Source organism: Cervus canadensis, chromosome 18 (assembly GCF_019320065.1).
Source record: "Cervus canadensis isolate Bull #8, Minnesota chromosome 18, ASM1932006v1, whole genome shotgun sequence".
In the NCBI taxonomy this organism is placed as follows: domain Eukaryota; kingdom Metazoa; phylum Chordata; class Mammalia; order Artiodactyla; family Cervidae; genus Cervus; species Cervus canadensis.
The window spans coordinates 51412963-51428109 of NC_057403.1; the positions used below are offsets into that span (position 1 = coordinate 51412963).

The following is a 15147-nucleotide window of genomic DNA, read 5'->3' on the forward strand; positions in this document are numbered from 1 at the left end:
TGTCAGCTTGGGGCTTCGGCTGCCCATCTCCCTTCTGCCCCCATCGGCCTTGGCAAGCATGGTGCTTCCATCTCTGGATGACTCGGTGGCCTGTGACCAGACAGGTGGCATCCAGCGATCAGCACTGAGCATGTGGAAGAGCTGTGAGCTGGCCAGGATGAAGTGCTTCTCTTTGGCATCTGGTGCCCAAACGAGAGCTGCTGGCTGGATCCTGGAGGGCAGCAGTAGACCAGGAAGGCCAGCACCTGCTCTCCCCATGCCTCAGGGGCCCGGAGCAGTGTCATCAGGCCCGACCCTGGCCGAGATCCAGCTCTTAAGGCCACTAACCATGTGACTCTGGCCTGCTATGGCCAGTGTGTACTCGGGTGTGGTGCTGGCCCTATGTGCGCCCACCCCGTAGGGCCCTCTGCTCAGAGAACTAGGCTGCTCCACCACTGTGCTCAGCAAACTGAACTTTTTTATTAAGTGCCAAGGTCCAGGCGGGCGCTGTCCCCTGCAGCCCCTCTGCCGAGGCATGTGCGTGGTTTCCCCGGCCCCGGCAGGGCAGCAGCAGCCGGGCGCTCACTTTACGTGCTCGGCCGCGTGGGAGGAGCAGTAATACTTTTTGTGGGCGATGAAGGTGGACAGGCTGCTGAACCTGATGTTGCACAGGCGGCAGTACCTGTGGTTGCCGTTGGGCACGGGGGCCGGGGATCCCTGGCTGGGGGTCTGCACGCCCTTGTCCGAATGCGAGGGGGGCGCCGGCACCGCCTCCGGGGACGCGGCTGGGGGCGGGCCGGGCCGGGGGCTGCTGGCAGGCGGCTCCTGCAGGTCCTGGCCGTTGAGGCCATCGCGGGGAGCAGCGGGCGAGGGCGTCCGGGCCTCCGCGCTGGGGCCGACTAGGGGCTTGCCCAGCAACAGCCCGTGCGCCAAGCGGAAGTGCTCGATGAGGTCGCCGCGCACCACGCCGTTCGGGGGGCAGTAGGGGCAAACGACGGCGGGCGGGTCCTCGGGGGCCGCACGCAGGCGGCGCGGGGCGGCGGGGCACGAGAACTTTTTGTGCGCCAGGTAGGCCTCGAGGCTGTGGAAGCTCACGCGGCAAGCCGTGCACTCGTGGTAATCGGCCAGGGCCGCCAGGCCAGGCGCAGGGCCGGGGACGGCTGCAGCAGCCTGGCGTCGCGGCTTCTTACTTAGGTCGATAGGGCCTTCGGCAGCGTCCAGGCCGCTTCCGCCTCCACTTCCGCTTCCGGGCCGCGGCGAAGCGGGCGGTGTGGGGGCGGGTCCGGGTGGCGTAGGGGCGGGACCTGGCGCGGAGGGAGGGGCAGATCCGACCAGGGGCGGGGCGGGCCCGGCCGCGTGCAACTCGTAGAGCTTGCGGCGCCTGCGCGTGCGCACTGGCGGCGCCGAGGGCGCGGGTGTCCCGGCTGGTGCTGGGCGGCGCGGCGGTGGCTCGTGGCGCGAGGCGCAGTAGTAACGCTTGTGTACCGTGTAGGTCTCGTGGCGGCTGAAGCGGATGTTGCAGGCCTCGCACAGCGTCCGGCGGGGGTCGTCATCCTCGTCCGCCCCGCTGCCCGGGCTAGGGCTGCCCTCGCTGCCCCGGCCGCTCGCATCAGCCTCGGCCTCGGGCGTGGCCGCGCTCCCCGCCTCGTCCTCGCGTGCCCCGGGACCCGGCGACGAGCGCGGCGCCTCGGCCTCGGCGGATGGCGGGGCAGGGGGCACGCGAGGCGGGGCGGGGGCCGCCTTGGGCCGGCGGGCTGGGGGCGCGTCGTCGGGCGGCCGGCGGCCAGAGCAGTAGAGGCGCTTGTGTACATAGAAGTTGTTCACGTTGTTGAAGGTGATGTCGCACTCGAAGCACGTGGCGCCCTTGGGGGCCCCCGCGAAGAGGCCGGCAGGCGCGCCCACCCCCGCACCCGCCTGCAGCCGGTTGTGCACCAGCTCGGACATCTTGGCCAGGATCTCGGAGGCCGGTGGCGCTGCGGGCAGGTGCGGCAGGAACAGTGCGCTGGGACCCGGGCTGGAGCCAGGCGTGGGGCTGGACAGCTCTGCTTTCACCCGCGCGGGGTCAGGGCTAGGTGGTGAAGGCGTTCGTGAAGGGGCGAGGGGCCCTGGCTCTGCCTCGGGCTCCTCCGCTGCCTCCACCTTGATGCTTCTGGGGGCCGCTGGGGGCTCGCCGCCGGCCCCGTTCTGGGGACCCGCTCTAGCCTCTCCGTTGGTGGCCTCGGCCAGGGCCTTCCTGTCCACTCCTGGCGAGGGAGCAGGCGCCAGGCCTAGGTCGGCAGAGGCCAGGGGGCCGTGCAGTGCCGTGTGCTGCTGGAAGGTGGCCAGACTGTCTGTGGGGAGAGCCCAGGGGCCACCTGTCAGGGCTGGAGCAGGACCTGCCTGGGCCAGACCTGAAGCGGGGAGGGTGAGAAGGGAGAACGGGGCTGGGCGGACGTGGTACAGAACCAAGTCTGAAACTGCCACCCCTCTTCCCAGTTCCCAGGGGCTCACCTGTGGAGAGCTTGGCAGTTGGGTGGCCCGCCCCTGGTGAGTAGATCTCAGCCTTAGAGCCTGGCTGGCAGACCATGTGGTTGGTCACCAGATGGCTGTAGAGGATGTCCCTTGTGGTGGAGATGAAGCCGCAGCTGTGGCAGACTCCTGCAGAAGGGCCATGGAGTCAGGGCCCTAGGCGCTGGGCCCCACCGACCTTGCCCACGGCCTCCATCCCCAGCCTGCTTACCGGTCAGCGTGTCTGTGTGCACCTTGAGGTGCCGCTCACAGTTGGCCTTGGTGGTGAAGGCGGACAGGCAGATGAGACACACGAAGGGGCGCTCTCCTGGAACACAGGCCTTGTGAGGGAGCCTCACTGGCCAAAGACCCCTAAGCTCTGCCTCCCAGGACCCTGGGGCCCGTGGGAGGCAGCAGGGAGTCGTAGAGAGAACCACCCAGGCACACACATGGCTGGCATGCAACCCCAGGACAGGCATGGTGAGCCTGGGTGGGAGGACACGGCGTTGGGGGGGTGCTCACCACTATGGCTACGCATGTGGATCTCCAGGGAACTGGCGCTCGGGCAGCTTTTGCGGCACTGGGGGAAGGGGCAGACCCGCTCATTGGGGTAGGTCTCCTTGGGCTTCTCTTCCGGGGCGGCCACGGCAGGGGAGCCAGCACCCTGGCGGCTGGCACAGTAGTAGAGGAGGTGAGCTTGCAGGTTCCGCTCGCTACGGTACCAGATGCCACAGTCTTTGCAGGGAAAGACGTCTTCTGAGGGGACGAGAAGGCAGGGGAGAGTCGGGCCCAGCCTGAGGGGGTGCCCCGGCAGCAGTGTGGCCACCTCCCACCCAGGGCAGGCTTGGCCCTCTGCAACACGAGGGTTGTGCTGTGAGGTCCTCCAGCTCAGGGGAGTGAGGCCTGTGACTTGGGCTGTGCCTTCTCAGGTGTCCCTTGATGACACCGTGTCCCCTTTCTGTGGATCTCCAGGATGCCATGGGGACACGTGGATGGGGTCCTCCAGGATGGCCCCTGCACTGCTTTCCAACAGTGAGCCCTGTAAGGAGATGCTGGGGTCTTGTGGGTGCCCATGGAAGGAATGTGGTCGGTGGGGATGACAGGACATGGGGGACAGCCTGGAGCTGGGTGCCCGTGGAGGAGGAGGAGACAGATGGGTGGGCATCCAGGTGCACGTGTCCCCAAGCACTGGGGGCAGGTGGAGGCCAGGAGCTGCGGGGGACGAAGAGCGTCCGAGTCAAATACACCCCCCACCTGATGGCTCCATGTGTTACTGGTCAGGCTTTGCTGACTTGCCACACTTACCCGCCTGGGCTGCCTCTGCGTTTCTGGTTTATGGGAGTGTGGCCTGTGGGGGTGGACCTGCCAACTGGTGAGGATTTCTCTGATGGGCGCTTCAGCAGCCCTCAGGTTCTCAGAGATCCTTAAGGAATGTCCTGTCGTTTCTGCCCTGCTCTGTGGCTGAACCCAGGGAGGGGGAGGCTTTGTTCTGTGTCCTGACCTTGATGTGGGGTGGAGGAGGCTGGGACCCCTTCTTGGGGTTTTAAACTCTGTAGGTTAGGATGTGTTCCTCATCCCGCTGGTTGGCAGTTACTGAAGAGGTGGCTGCCTCCCCACCGCCCGCGGGTGCTGCCAAGTTTCCACCTTCTGCCTCCTTTAAACCAGCAGTCCCCAGCCTGTTTGGCACCAGGGGCCAGCTTCATAGAAGGCAATTTTTCCACAGATGGGGGTGGAGTGGGGATGGTTTGGGGATGATTCAAATGCATCACATTTATTGTGCACTTCATTTCTGCTGTTCCATCAGCTCCGTCTCACATCATCAGGTGTTAGATCCCAGAGGCTGGGGAGCCCTGCTCTCAGGAATGTAGTACCTGTCTGTGGGCTGAGGTCGTCCCTTCATGCGCAGTATCTGCAGTTTCACTGGCCCCAACCTTCCCACTGTGTTACCACTGGTTTTCAAGTTCCCTTTTATTTGGGGGCCTCAGGGCAGCTCTGTTCTCTTACCAGCGGAGGCCTGGAGCTGGTGGTGGGCTTTTGGTATCTGCAAGCTCAGTCCTGGGGGGTGGGGGGCTGGCTGTGGCACGGGGAGTGGGTGGGAACCTTGGAGCCCCAGGTGAGCCCTAGCCCTGAAACAGCGAGGACGGTCACGGCCCCACTGACCAGGGGTGACCCGAGTCCTGGGTGGACACAGCCCCGTGACCTGCACAGATGCCCTGAGATGAGCATCAGCTCCATTCCTCTCATAGTGAGAAAACGGAGGCTCCGAGCGCTAGTCTCAGGAATTAAACTGGGTCTGATTGACTGTGGAGCTCAGGATCTGAGGACCTTTCTAGACCACCAGCTGGAGACCCACTTGAGGCTGGGGTGGAGTTGGTGTAAACTCGATAGCAAGCCCACCATGGCCTCACAGATGAAACATCAAACTCAAGGGGAGGGAAACGGAGACCCAGAGAGGCTGCCTCTGGGCTGGCTCTAGAGGAAGTCCTCCAGCACGGGGGCTCCTGGAGGGCCTCCCTCCAACAGAGGGGAGATGCCCTGCTGGGCAACGGATGCCATTTCCTGCCCAGGTGCAGTGGCCATCTTGGCCCCTTAGAGACCCTTCCATTCAGCCTCCCTCCTTCCTGAAACTCGTGTTTAGATGAGACCCCTCTGTGCTCACCACTGCCCTGAGCCCCCTGCAGGACCCATTCTCCCTGGGGCAGTGGCCTTGCCCTGTCCAGTATAGTCCCTCCATGCGGGATCTGGGTACGGGCCTCCTGCCTGCGCTTGTCCCCCTCCCCTCTGGCGACACCCACCTCACTTGGCTGCAACTGTTTGGGTCATGTTGTCTGTTCCAGTGTCCGCAGATGCTGTCTCTCCCTGGGGCCTCATCCCACCCAGAGCTCCCCACTCTGGCCACACCCTGAGTCCCAGCACAGGTCCACTTAGTGCCCAGCAGGCGCCTCGGGTCAGGCTGCTGGGTGGGCCCTCCTCCCTGCCTGTGATGGACGAACAGTCCACGGCCACGCCGCAGTCCTGGCCTCGTGCTGCTGCCTCCTCCCCCGGCAGGCCTTCGGGCTCCACCGCCTCTCCAGCCTCTGCCTCGGTGCCTCCACCCGCTTCAGGTCATCATGTTTGACCTGCTTAAGAAGAAGGCCACTTTTCTCCATCTAACAGCCATGCAATTTTAGAACTAAATTGGATCCCTGACTTAGCAACTGCATACACACTGCTGCCTGAAACCCCTCTGCTGGGGTCATTTCTCAGAAGGGACCCCACCCTCACATGGGACCACTCTCGGAATCTTGCTGTGGCCAAGGTGATGGTCTTGCTGGGTTGCCTGTCTGCACAGCTGCCCTCCCTGGTCTGGGGGTCTCCTGAGCACCCTGACTGAGGCAGCCCCGGCCAGTGCCCACGTCACTGCTTTCCCATCGTGAACCTGCCCGTGGCCACCTGCCTCTGCCCTGGGGGTGGTAGTGGTTCCCTCAACACAGGCAGGTCCCCCCACTGCTTGGTGTGGCGTGGACATCAAACAAGGATTTGAGGAATAAGCAAGTCGAGACCCTCTGCTGGTTGTGGGGAGGGTCCCTCTGCTTCAGCTGGTCTCACCAGCAGCTCTGTCCCAGGGACACGGCCGCATCCCTCACAACTGGGAGGCAGGGAGCGGGGCCAGCACATAGTGGGTTCAGGCAGGGCCCCCAGGGTGGGCGCATCAGAGGCCCCACCCCAGCCCCACAAGGCTGGCCGAGGAGGAGCTGCAGAACCTGTGTGTGCCAGACATGCCAGGTGAAAGACCCCCTCACCCATGGGCTGCATCCTGGGGCTTTCCCCGGAACCCCACAGCCAGGCCTCCAGGCCTCCTCTAGTCAGCTAACAGACCAGGTGACTGGTCCCTGCAGATCTTAAGCTGGGCACCCCTTGCATTCTAGAGGGGGTGAGTGGCAGTGGGTTACTCACTGTTGACAACCGCGGTTGCAAGGATGGACGCCATGCCGGCCTGCTGGGGCAGGAGCTGGATGTCAGGGTGGGAGGGGGCTGGGCTCTCGGGCTCCGCCGGCTCCTTCTTCACAGGGTGGCTGGGGTTGCTGGGGGGCTTGGCCACCAGGAGCACTTTCAGCTGTCCACCTGCAGGCACCGGCCTGGTGAGCCGGCACCAGAGGGCTTCATCTGCGGGGGAGGGCAGCTGTGACGCGGCGGCCGGCAGCTCCAGGCCACGACGGCCATGCCTCTGCAAAGACTACCCACCCGCCTCAATCTTATCCTCCTGAGCGCCTCTGCACGACCCCATCTTAGACACCTGGGTTCCGCAGCCGGGCATGGGGGCCGGAGAGAGGCCACACCAGGTGGGCAGCTGTGGCCAGCTAGTTTCCATGGTGCCCCCTGCATCCTTGGGGCTCCTGAGTGGTCCCCCGGAGTGTGCCTGCTCTTTGGGCCTCCCTGCCCAAGCCTGTCTGAGTGGGAGGGCCCTTTTCCAGGAGAGGGGAGTCGAGCAGACCGGAGGGCTGGGTAGCCACTCACCAAGCCCTGGAAAGGACTCACAGCTCAGCCGACATGGCTGTTTCCACAGCGGCCTGCAGGTGGCAGCCTCGGCTAACAGGACTCAGTCCAGCTCAGAGGCTGCCAGGAGCCTGCCTTCCCTAAGAGGCACGACCCCAGGCCACCTTATGAGACCCTCAGGGACCCTTGTCCTACCCAGGCAGATGTGCCTTGCTGACCAGGCCAGGCAGTGCTAACCAGGCCATGTCCCAGTCAGGTGTCCAGTCCCCTAGCTGGTCACCTGCTGCCAACCCGGGCCCTCCAGTGCTCTCTGGGCCCTGAAGAGTACCCTCAAGCAGGGAGGAGGGGTCAGGGTCCTCTAGAGAGGGGTACACGGGGGCCATGTTAGCCAGGTCCATGGGTCAGCACAGGGCAGAGGGGAAGCTCAAGTCCCTGGGTGCTGATCTCAACCACCGCTTGGGCCTTCGTGCCCCGGGGACCCCACATGGGGAGGGGCTAGGGTGGGTGTTGGAGCAGCAGCTCAGCCTGGTCCCCTCTTGCCCCCAGGAAACTTAATTCATTGTACTCAGGTGAGGGGGACACCCCCAGAACATTCTACCAAAGTGGAGCCCCCTGTCGGGGAAGGAGGTGGGTTTCCTGTGGTCAGCAGGCACATGGCCCTTCTAGGTGTCCAGGCTGTGGTGGCTGGCCCTTGCTCAGGTGTAGAACTTGTCATGAGTCTGTCCCCCTACCCACCCTGGAACCAGAGCCTCCATCTGTAAAGGGAGGGCCCCCGCCTTGACACCCAGATCGTCACACACTGGGAAGGCTGGTCTGGGCAGACCTGGGCAGGCAGGACGAGAACACCAGGGGTGCTGAGGACCCAGCCTGCCCCCCTCCCTTGAGGGCCACTCCTGGATGGCGCAGGAGGGACATGGGGGCGAGTGCTTTCCTTGTCCTCACAAGACAGAGACCCCACATGGACCTGCCAGCCCCTGCCAGACCCGGCAGCCCACCAGGCCTGGTTCCTCGGCTGCCCTGGTGGTCTCCCAGAGGTCCTGAGGGCAGTCCTGGCCTCATTGGGGGGCTGTTCCTCCATGCCCAGGCAGACGCCTGTCCAGCCTCAGACTGGCATTGATTGGGGCATGGCAGCAGTGGCCCAGGCAGGCTGGTTTGCCTTTAAGGGCCGCCCCAGGGAGAGCATGACCCCCTCCTCCGGAAGCCGTGAGGGAAGCGCCAGGATACCAACCCTTCCGGTAGATCTCCGCGTTGGCCTCAGCCTCAGCCAGGGCCTGGGGCAGTGTCCTCAGCCAGCAGGCCTCGTCCTCCAGCAGCAGGGTCAGGGCTGGGCTCTGGGGGCAGGAAGAAGGGTCAGCAAGCACTCAGTCATGCTCCCGGACACAGCAGAGAAAGAGGTAGGCCAGGAGCGTCCCCAGGGGCCACGTGGGCAGAAGCCTGAGAGTCCACCCCATGGGTATCTTGTCCAGGCTGCGCCAAGCACTACGCTAGCAACAGGCACACCGCAGGGAGCCGGTGCCTTCCACGGGTCAGGTGCTGGGTTCACTGGGGAACTAAGGCCCAGAGAGGTCGAGCAGCTCGCCCAGGGCTGCACAGCCAGTGAGTGGCAGAGTAGAGGCATGCCCAGACCTCCATTCGCTGCAGCCGCCCCCTCCTGAGTGGGCTGCTACCCCACGCTCAGGCTTCTGGCGCACAGACCCCTGGAGTGACCAGGGGACTGGCCTGGAGGAGATGGCATCGTCCCTGTCCTCCCTCCCAGCCCTGGGGTGCGCCGGCGCACCTCTGTCCGGTCCATCCCGGGGCTGGCGGATGGCGGACACGCGAGGAACTTCTGCCTGGGCCCAGCAGCCCCATGAGGACCCCGGGCAGCAAGATGTACCCCTGCCTTGCTGGCTGAGCAGCCAGCCTCCTCGTGGCTCCCAGAGCGTGGTCAGCCCCTCGCCCCCACCTTGCTGGCAGCACCCTCCTTCCACTTCACAGGTGAGGGAAGGGAAGGGGGCCAGCTCACTCCCCCAGTGGCCTGGCCTGAGAGTCTGGTCTTTGAGGCGCCCGGCAGGGAGCAGTGCAAGGGCCAGCTTTCCCTGCCTGGCCCCAGGTGGTTGGAGTGACCACTGCCGCCCATCAGGCTGCAGCCCAAGGGCTGGGTGGGTTCTGGACTGCTCCTCTCCAGTGGGGCGGCCAAGCTCAGTCCCTGGGTGCCATGTGCAAACTGTGTTGACCTAACTGTAAGACCGTGTTACCTGCTGCCCCCCGGATGGGGATGTTTGTGCACCCCAGGGCACACGTGGCAGTTGGCCAGGATGCTACATGGTGGGATGGCTGGGGCAAGTAGCACTTGGGGGGCTCCTCTGATGGGTTGTGGGCACCACCACGTCTGGTCCAAGCCCACGGCTTTACTGGGCTTTGCATGCAGGGACCACGTGGGCTCCAGAGCTGGGTACTGGGGTGCAGTCCAGACTCCCTGACTGGGAGACTTGGGAGGGCACTGGCCCTCAGTGCACAGCGGCCTCACCATACCCCTCCGCGCCTTGCCCTCCTCCTGTGTGGACTTGCGCAGCAGTGGACCAGCCTCACAGCTCAGTCGTGGAACAGTCGAGCGGAGAATAGTCAGCCGGCGGGTCATGGGAGTGGAGCTGGCCAGCACCATGCCCACCCTGCCTGGGCCTCAGCATCTCTGCAGACAGTGATGCCCGGAGCCCGCCTGCCCCCTTGACTGACCCTGTGCTGCCGCCTGCTCTAGGGCTGGGTCACGTCCCTCTCTGTGACTCGGTTTCCCCTGGGGCACCGGGCAGTCACCGTCGGTGTGGCGCTCCCCCAGCTTTGGACAGCGCCTGCCTGGCAAGTGAAGAACAGGAGCACGGCCACCCTTGCTCCTCCATTCCCTCCGGCCGGCAGGACACAGCAGGCAGGGGCTGTGCCTCCGGGCCCAGGAGGCCACCAGGCTGTCAACCGCCAGACATCAACTGGAGGCAAGGGCCTCCACCAAGGAGCTGGCTTTTGAGGGAAGGCCGCAGAGCCGGGGGTCTCCCCGCTGGGAGGTTTCTGCCACCCACAGCTGGGGACAGGCCGGGGCCAAAGTGGAGTGGGTGCAGCAGCGCGTGGCCGGCAGCTCCCGCATCCTGGCTGGCCCGATCTGGGCCGGCAGCTCGCAGAGGCGGGGGCCTCTCCGCGTCTCTAATGAATATTAATGAGTGGAGGAGGGAGAAAAAAATTAATCTGCCTGATCCTCCGATGGGTGCTGCGGTAACGATATGAAATCTAATTATTCGTCCCAATATTTCTAAACCCTCAAACTGAGACTGACAGCCTCCCGGTCGGTTTAGTGCTTATCACTCCCGGGAGCGGCGTGTTCGCGGCATGATAAAAGCACAGCCCTGCTGACGCTGCAGAACCCTCGATTCTCCACGTCCGTCCACGCGGAGGGCAGGAGGCAGCGCCATGTTCCGGGGGCTCTGTGCCTCCTGCCAGGAGCCGCCCCTTGCCCGGTGGCTGCCCTGGACTGGCTGGGTGCCCATGAGGGTGGGAGAAGGGCAGGGGACATGGGGACCCCATGCCTGAATTCCAAGAGGGAGAGGGGCCAGGAGATCCAGTGTTAGGACCCTTCCCCCTCATTCCCTTGGCCCTTAATACTCTGGGGGAGCCTGGCCCCCACTTACATGGGGAAGGCTGAGCCCACCACCCCGGCCTCCCCTCCTGCGCTTGGACCCTAGGCGTGCAGGCACCAGTGCCCCAACCACAGTTCCAGGGAAGGGAGCACGCCTCCACCCACCCTGTCCCGGCAGCTGCAGCCTGCCCCCCGCCCAGCCCAGGGCGGTAAGGACAGAGTTCAGTCTCTGCCTCCCCTGCTGTGAAGAGGCAGACACGGTTCGAGCTGCCCTATTCTATCTTTTCTTCTTCCCCTCTGCCCCCACCCTAATTCCAGGCAGTCCTGGGACAGAGCCCTTTTCTCTGGTGGTTGAGGGTCCTGTGGGCAGCAGGGTGTGAGCCTGGCCCTTCTGCCAAAACTATCAGAGACTGGCTACCTCCCTTCCCCGGGTGCCCCCAGGCTCACTGGGGGGTTTGGGTCTAGCTCACTCTGGACAGGCTAGGTCCAGAGTGAGCAAGAAGCTTGGTACCCCACCCTGCCTTAGCTGTGGGGGTTGCTTGGTCCCTTCCTGACTAGGCCTCCCCACCCAGCCCCGGGATAGCGGGCGGCCCCTTTAAATTCTCTGGGTGCATCTGAGAACCCTCCTTGTTCCCCCAACAAAGAGGTCAGTGTCTGGGTTCTCTGCCCGCCGATAACCATCAGAAACCCTATCTCCACCGCATCCGCTGTGACAGCCATATCTCAGGCTGTTCCCAAACCTGCGTTGCGTCCGTGAAGCAGTGTCCAGGGGTGGCGGGGTCCTGGCTCAGGGAGCCAGACGGCCCGCGGAAGGCCTCCCAGGGTGCCACGGGCAGGCTCATGGGAGGTCAGGGGCGCAGGCTGTGGTGGGCTCTGACCAGGCCTGCACCCCTGTCTTGTCGGTCCGTCCCACTCACCATTGCCAGAGGCATCCCCACCCTGGGGGCGGCTCAGGTGTGTCAGGCGAGAGAGGCACAAGGGACCCACCATGTGCCATGCCCGGGCTGGGCGTCTTCCCTTAGGGATCACTCCCTATGGCAGCCGCAGGAAGAGGGACCTCACCGGGAGGGCACTGGTCCGGTGCACTGCAGCACCCCACCCTCTGGCCAGGCAGGGCTTGTCCTGCTGAAAGTTTGGCTCTGCCTGGCCATGACCACTGATGACAGCCTTTGGGGGGGGGGATCCCATGGGGAGAGCCGCTCAGAAGCTGTTGTTCCCGATGGCCCAGCCCCATCTGTGTGGAGCCAGCTGACCTCATGTCAGCCTCATGGGCAGGGGCTGCCTGCCCAGACCTGCTGCTCCTCCAGAGGGTCCCTCCTGCCTTTCACTGACGTCACGGTGGCCTTGCAGATAAAGTGGATGAGCTCTGGGAGGGCAGCTGGACAGGTAGATGGATGGGCCAGGTTAGTGCAGGCCTGCTTGTTCATTCATCCATCCACCATCCATTTACCCTTTCACATAGTTACATACCTACCTATCCATCCATTCACCTACTCATCCACCCATCTTCTACCTGCCCACAGATTCACCCACCTATCCATCCTTCACTTGTCCATCTATCTTCCATTTAACCATCCAGTATCCACTCATCCATTCACCATCCACCTGCCCATCCATCCGGCACGCAACCTTCCATCTGACATCTACCTGTACATGCATCCATCCATTTATCCATCCAGTGTCCACTCAGCCTTCCATCCATCCTCGTCCATCTACTATTCTTCCTCTATTATCCATCTACCTTTTGCCCATACATGCAGCACTTAACCTTCTATCCAACATCTACCTGCCTGTACACACATCCATCCAGTTATCTAGCCAGTATCCACTTACCCTCCCATCCACCTCTGCCCATCATTCTACCATCCAGGTCATCTGTCTACCATCTGCCTGTCCACCCATCCATCCATCCCTCTACCTATCCTCCACTCATCATTCTCTTACCCATCTACATATCCACCCACCACCCATCCTGAACATTTCTTCTGCATCTGAGTACATGTTTTACACTGCTGGGCCTCCAACCCCTGGGTTTTCAGCAAAGGCCACAGTTGCATCCTGGGGTACCCTGAGGTCCCACAGTGAACCGACTTGACTCCTGGCAGGCTCTGTGCGCTGTGTCCTCTCCTCGGTCCCATCCCCAAGGCCCGGCGTGTGCAGGGACGCCACCGTGCCTCCCCTCGGCTCTGCAGGCGGCCTAGGCCCAGGGCGATCGTGGGAAAGTGCTGCCGCACCCCAGTTGCCCCTCTCCCACTTCGTCCTCCAAACAGCAAAGACAAGCTGCGTGGCGGGCGACAGGATGGTCTGGGGTGGGAGGTACGCGGGGGAGAGAGCTGGGCCCATCAACTGAGCTCGATAAGGGGCCCGCTGGAACACTAGCGAAAATATTTAGACAATAAATGAAGTATCGGAGAGGCACGCATATCTTTAAGAAATCAATCATCTTGTACGCGTGTCTGGACACTTGGCGCCAAGGCGGAGATAGCGCCTGCTGGGGAGATAAGGGTTAATCAAGGATTTAATTCTGCAGGAGATAAAGTCGCAGGCTGAGCGGGCTGCCCTTCCTCCCTGGGCTCCTCTGCACAAGTCTCAGAGGAGTGCTCCCTGGACACTATCTCTGCCTGGAGAGGGTTTCCAGCCTCATGCCAAGTCTCCCCAGGCTGACCTGTGCCCTGGGCCCAAGGAGTACAAGAACCTCCAGAGGGGAGGCTGCCGGTGGGAGGGGAGGGTCTGGGGGTGGGGGTGCAGTGGGGATCTCGGGGCTCCAGTCCCCCAGCCCCACCTTCAGGGGTCTCTGCTCTTTGGTCCTGGTGACTGCATCACGTTACCTCCCCTCTCGGGCCTCAGTTTTCTCATCTGGACATTGGGAACAGCAGTGCCTCCCTCCGGCAGGGAGAAAACGAGGGGCCAAGTCTAAAGACAGGTGCCTAGAGTTGTGTCTGGAACACCCAGCTGTCCCTTGGAAGGAGGAAGGAGCGGAGGGAGAGGTGGGGGCCCGGCTCAGGACAGACGGAGGGAGCCAGTCAGTCTGCCTTGGTGCCGTCACCCCTACGGCTTTTCTCGACACTTGAGAGTTGAGATGTGATAGTCACAGAGCTCCCACCAACACCCCCCTAACAGCTACCCTCTCGAGGGTAGATTGCTGCTTGCATCCCTCCAGTGACAGGGAGCTTCCTGACCATAGGGACTGCGGTAAGCACCACAGCCTCAATCACACAGTGGAGCCAAAGTCTGGCTCCTTCCAAGTTGCTGAAATCCACGCTGGAACTCTCGCTGCTTCCTACCTGCCTGGGGCCTTGGGACAGGAGGGTCGCCCTCCACAGGGTGCCGGCCATGCTCCCCTGGTGGTGTGGCCTGGGGTAATCGCCGCACGTGTATCACCTCATTTAACTCACCCAGCAACTCCGGGAAGCCGGCTTCCCCGCCTTACAGACGAGCTGCCACTCTGCCACCCTCTTCACTGCCGGGAGTACAGGCTCAGGCCTCAAGGACCCTACGGGACTCCTGTGTGTCCCCCTGAGGTTCCCTGGGCTGAGGAGAGAACAGCTCAGAGAGGTGGGGCACACGGCAAAGCGGCCACAGGGTGGGAGACCCCAGGGTCTGACCCTGTGCCATGGTAATGGCCTGGCCTTGAAGGTGGGTGCCCTGCGTCCTGGGCCAGCCTCCCACCACCTTGCTGAGCCGTCTCCAAGCTCCTGAAATCCGGGTTCTGATTCTGAGACCTCTGCCCCAGTGTGACCCATGCTCAGGCTTCATTTCTCACCAGCGTGGCTAGGGGCCGTGAGCCACTGTCCGAAGGGCATGGCTGGGGATCCTGCCCACACTCCTGGCCAGCCCTGCTGCAGGCCCTGTGCCTGGGCCCGGTTCCCTCTGCAGAGAAACGGGCTCTGTCTGGTTGGAGCTGATTAGGGCTGTGGGGAGGGGGCAAGCCCACCCTCACGGCCCCGCACTGCCACTGAAGGCCGACCAGAGGCCCAGCACCACAGGGCACCTGCTAGCACCCTGGATCCAGCCTCACCTGAATGCCACACTAGCAATCACAAGGGCCCAGGTCATGGCTGCGCCTGCACATGCGGGGCGCTGGGCCCTGGACTTGGGTGAGCCAAGCTGGGTGCTGCCTGGCCTTCCAGGCCAGCGTCACCACGGCTGGAGGTGTTTCCCGAACACTCATCATGCACAGCCTCCCTCCCCACCCCATTCCCCATCACAGCAGGTGGCCACTCCACCGCCCACACACCAACTCACACAGGTTCTAAAATGAGCACTTGTGCCCCCTGCGAGAGGACGCTGCACAGACTTGCCTTAAGGACAAGTGGCCCTGAGACAGGTGACATGTCGCCCAGTGGTCATCAGCCCGTACTGGAGGCGCTCGGGCACCGACAGGGCCCGCTCCCTGTCATCAGGAGGACCCACAGGCACGGGAAGGGACGGTCGCTCGCCCTGGGTGGTAGCTGTATCCAGAAACCCACCTCACTGGCCAATGGGGGTGGCCCCGCCCCTGAAGTCCAGTGCCGGGGGCAGCGCCGCCTGCCTGCCTGGGCACAGGCCAGGCCCGGCCCCACCACTTGGCTCCTTGTTGCTTCCTCCCCGCAGATGCCCTTCCC

General features: G+C 63.6%; 1 protein-coding gene across 6 annotated transcripts in view; it reads right to left on the minus strand.

Annotated features, from left to right (window-relative positions):
- Positions 1 to 441: 441 nt before the first annotated feature.
- Positions 442 to 15147, minus strand: part of ZFPM1 (zinc finger protein, FOG family member 1) — a 63452-nt gene continuing 48746 nt past the window's right edge. For 3 of the 6 annotated variants that reach the window (XM_043436687.1, XM_043436686.1, XM_043436681.1), the window contains 6 exons: positions 8171 to 8273; positions 6403 to 6612; positions 2989 to 3222; positions 2699 to 2794; positions 2470 to 2616; positions 442 to 2402 (listed from right to left, as the gene is read on the minus strand). In XM_043436687.1, the coding sequence (XP_043292622.1) occupies positions 562 to 2402; positions 2470 to 2616; positions 2699 to 2794; positions 2989 to 3222; positions 6403 to 6612; positions 8171 to 8273 (2631 nt within the window). In that variant the 3' untranslated portion in view covers positions 442 to 561. The remainder of the gene's footprint in view (positions 2403 to 2469; positions 2617 to 2698; positions 2795 to 2988; positions 3223 to 6402; positions 6613 to 8170; positions 8274 to 15147) is intronic. The other 3 variants (XM_043436682.1, XM_043436684.1, XM_043436685.1) reach the window with 3 other exon arrangements.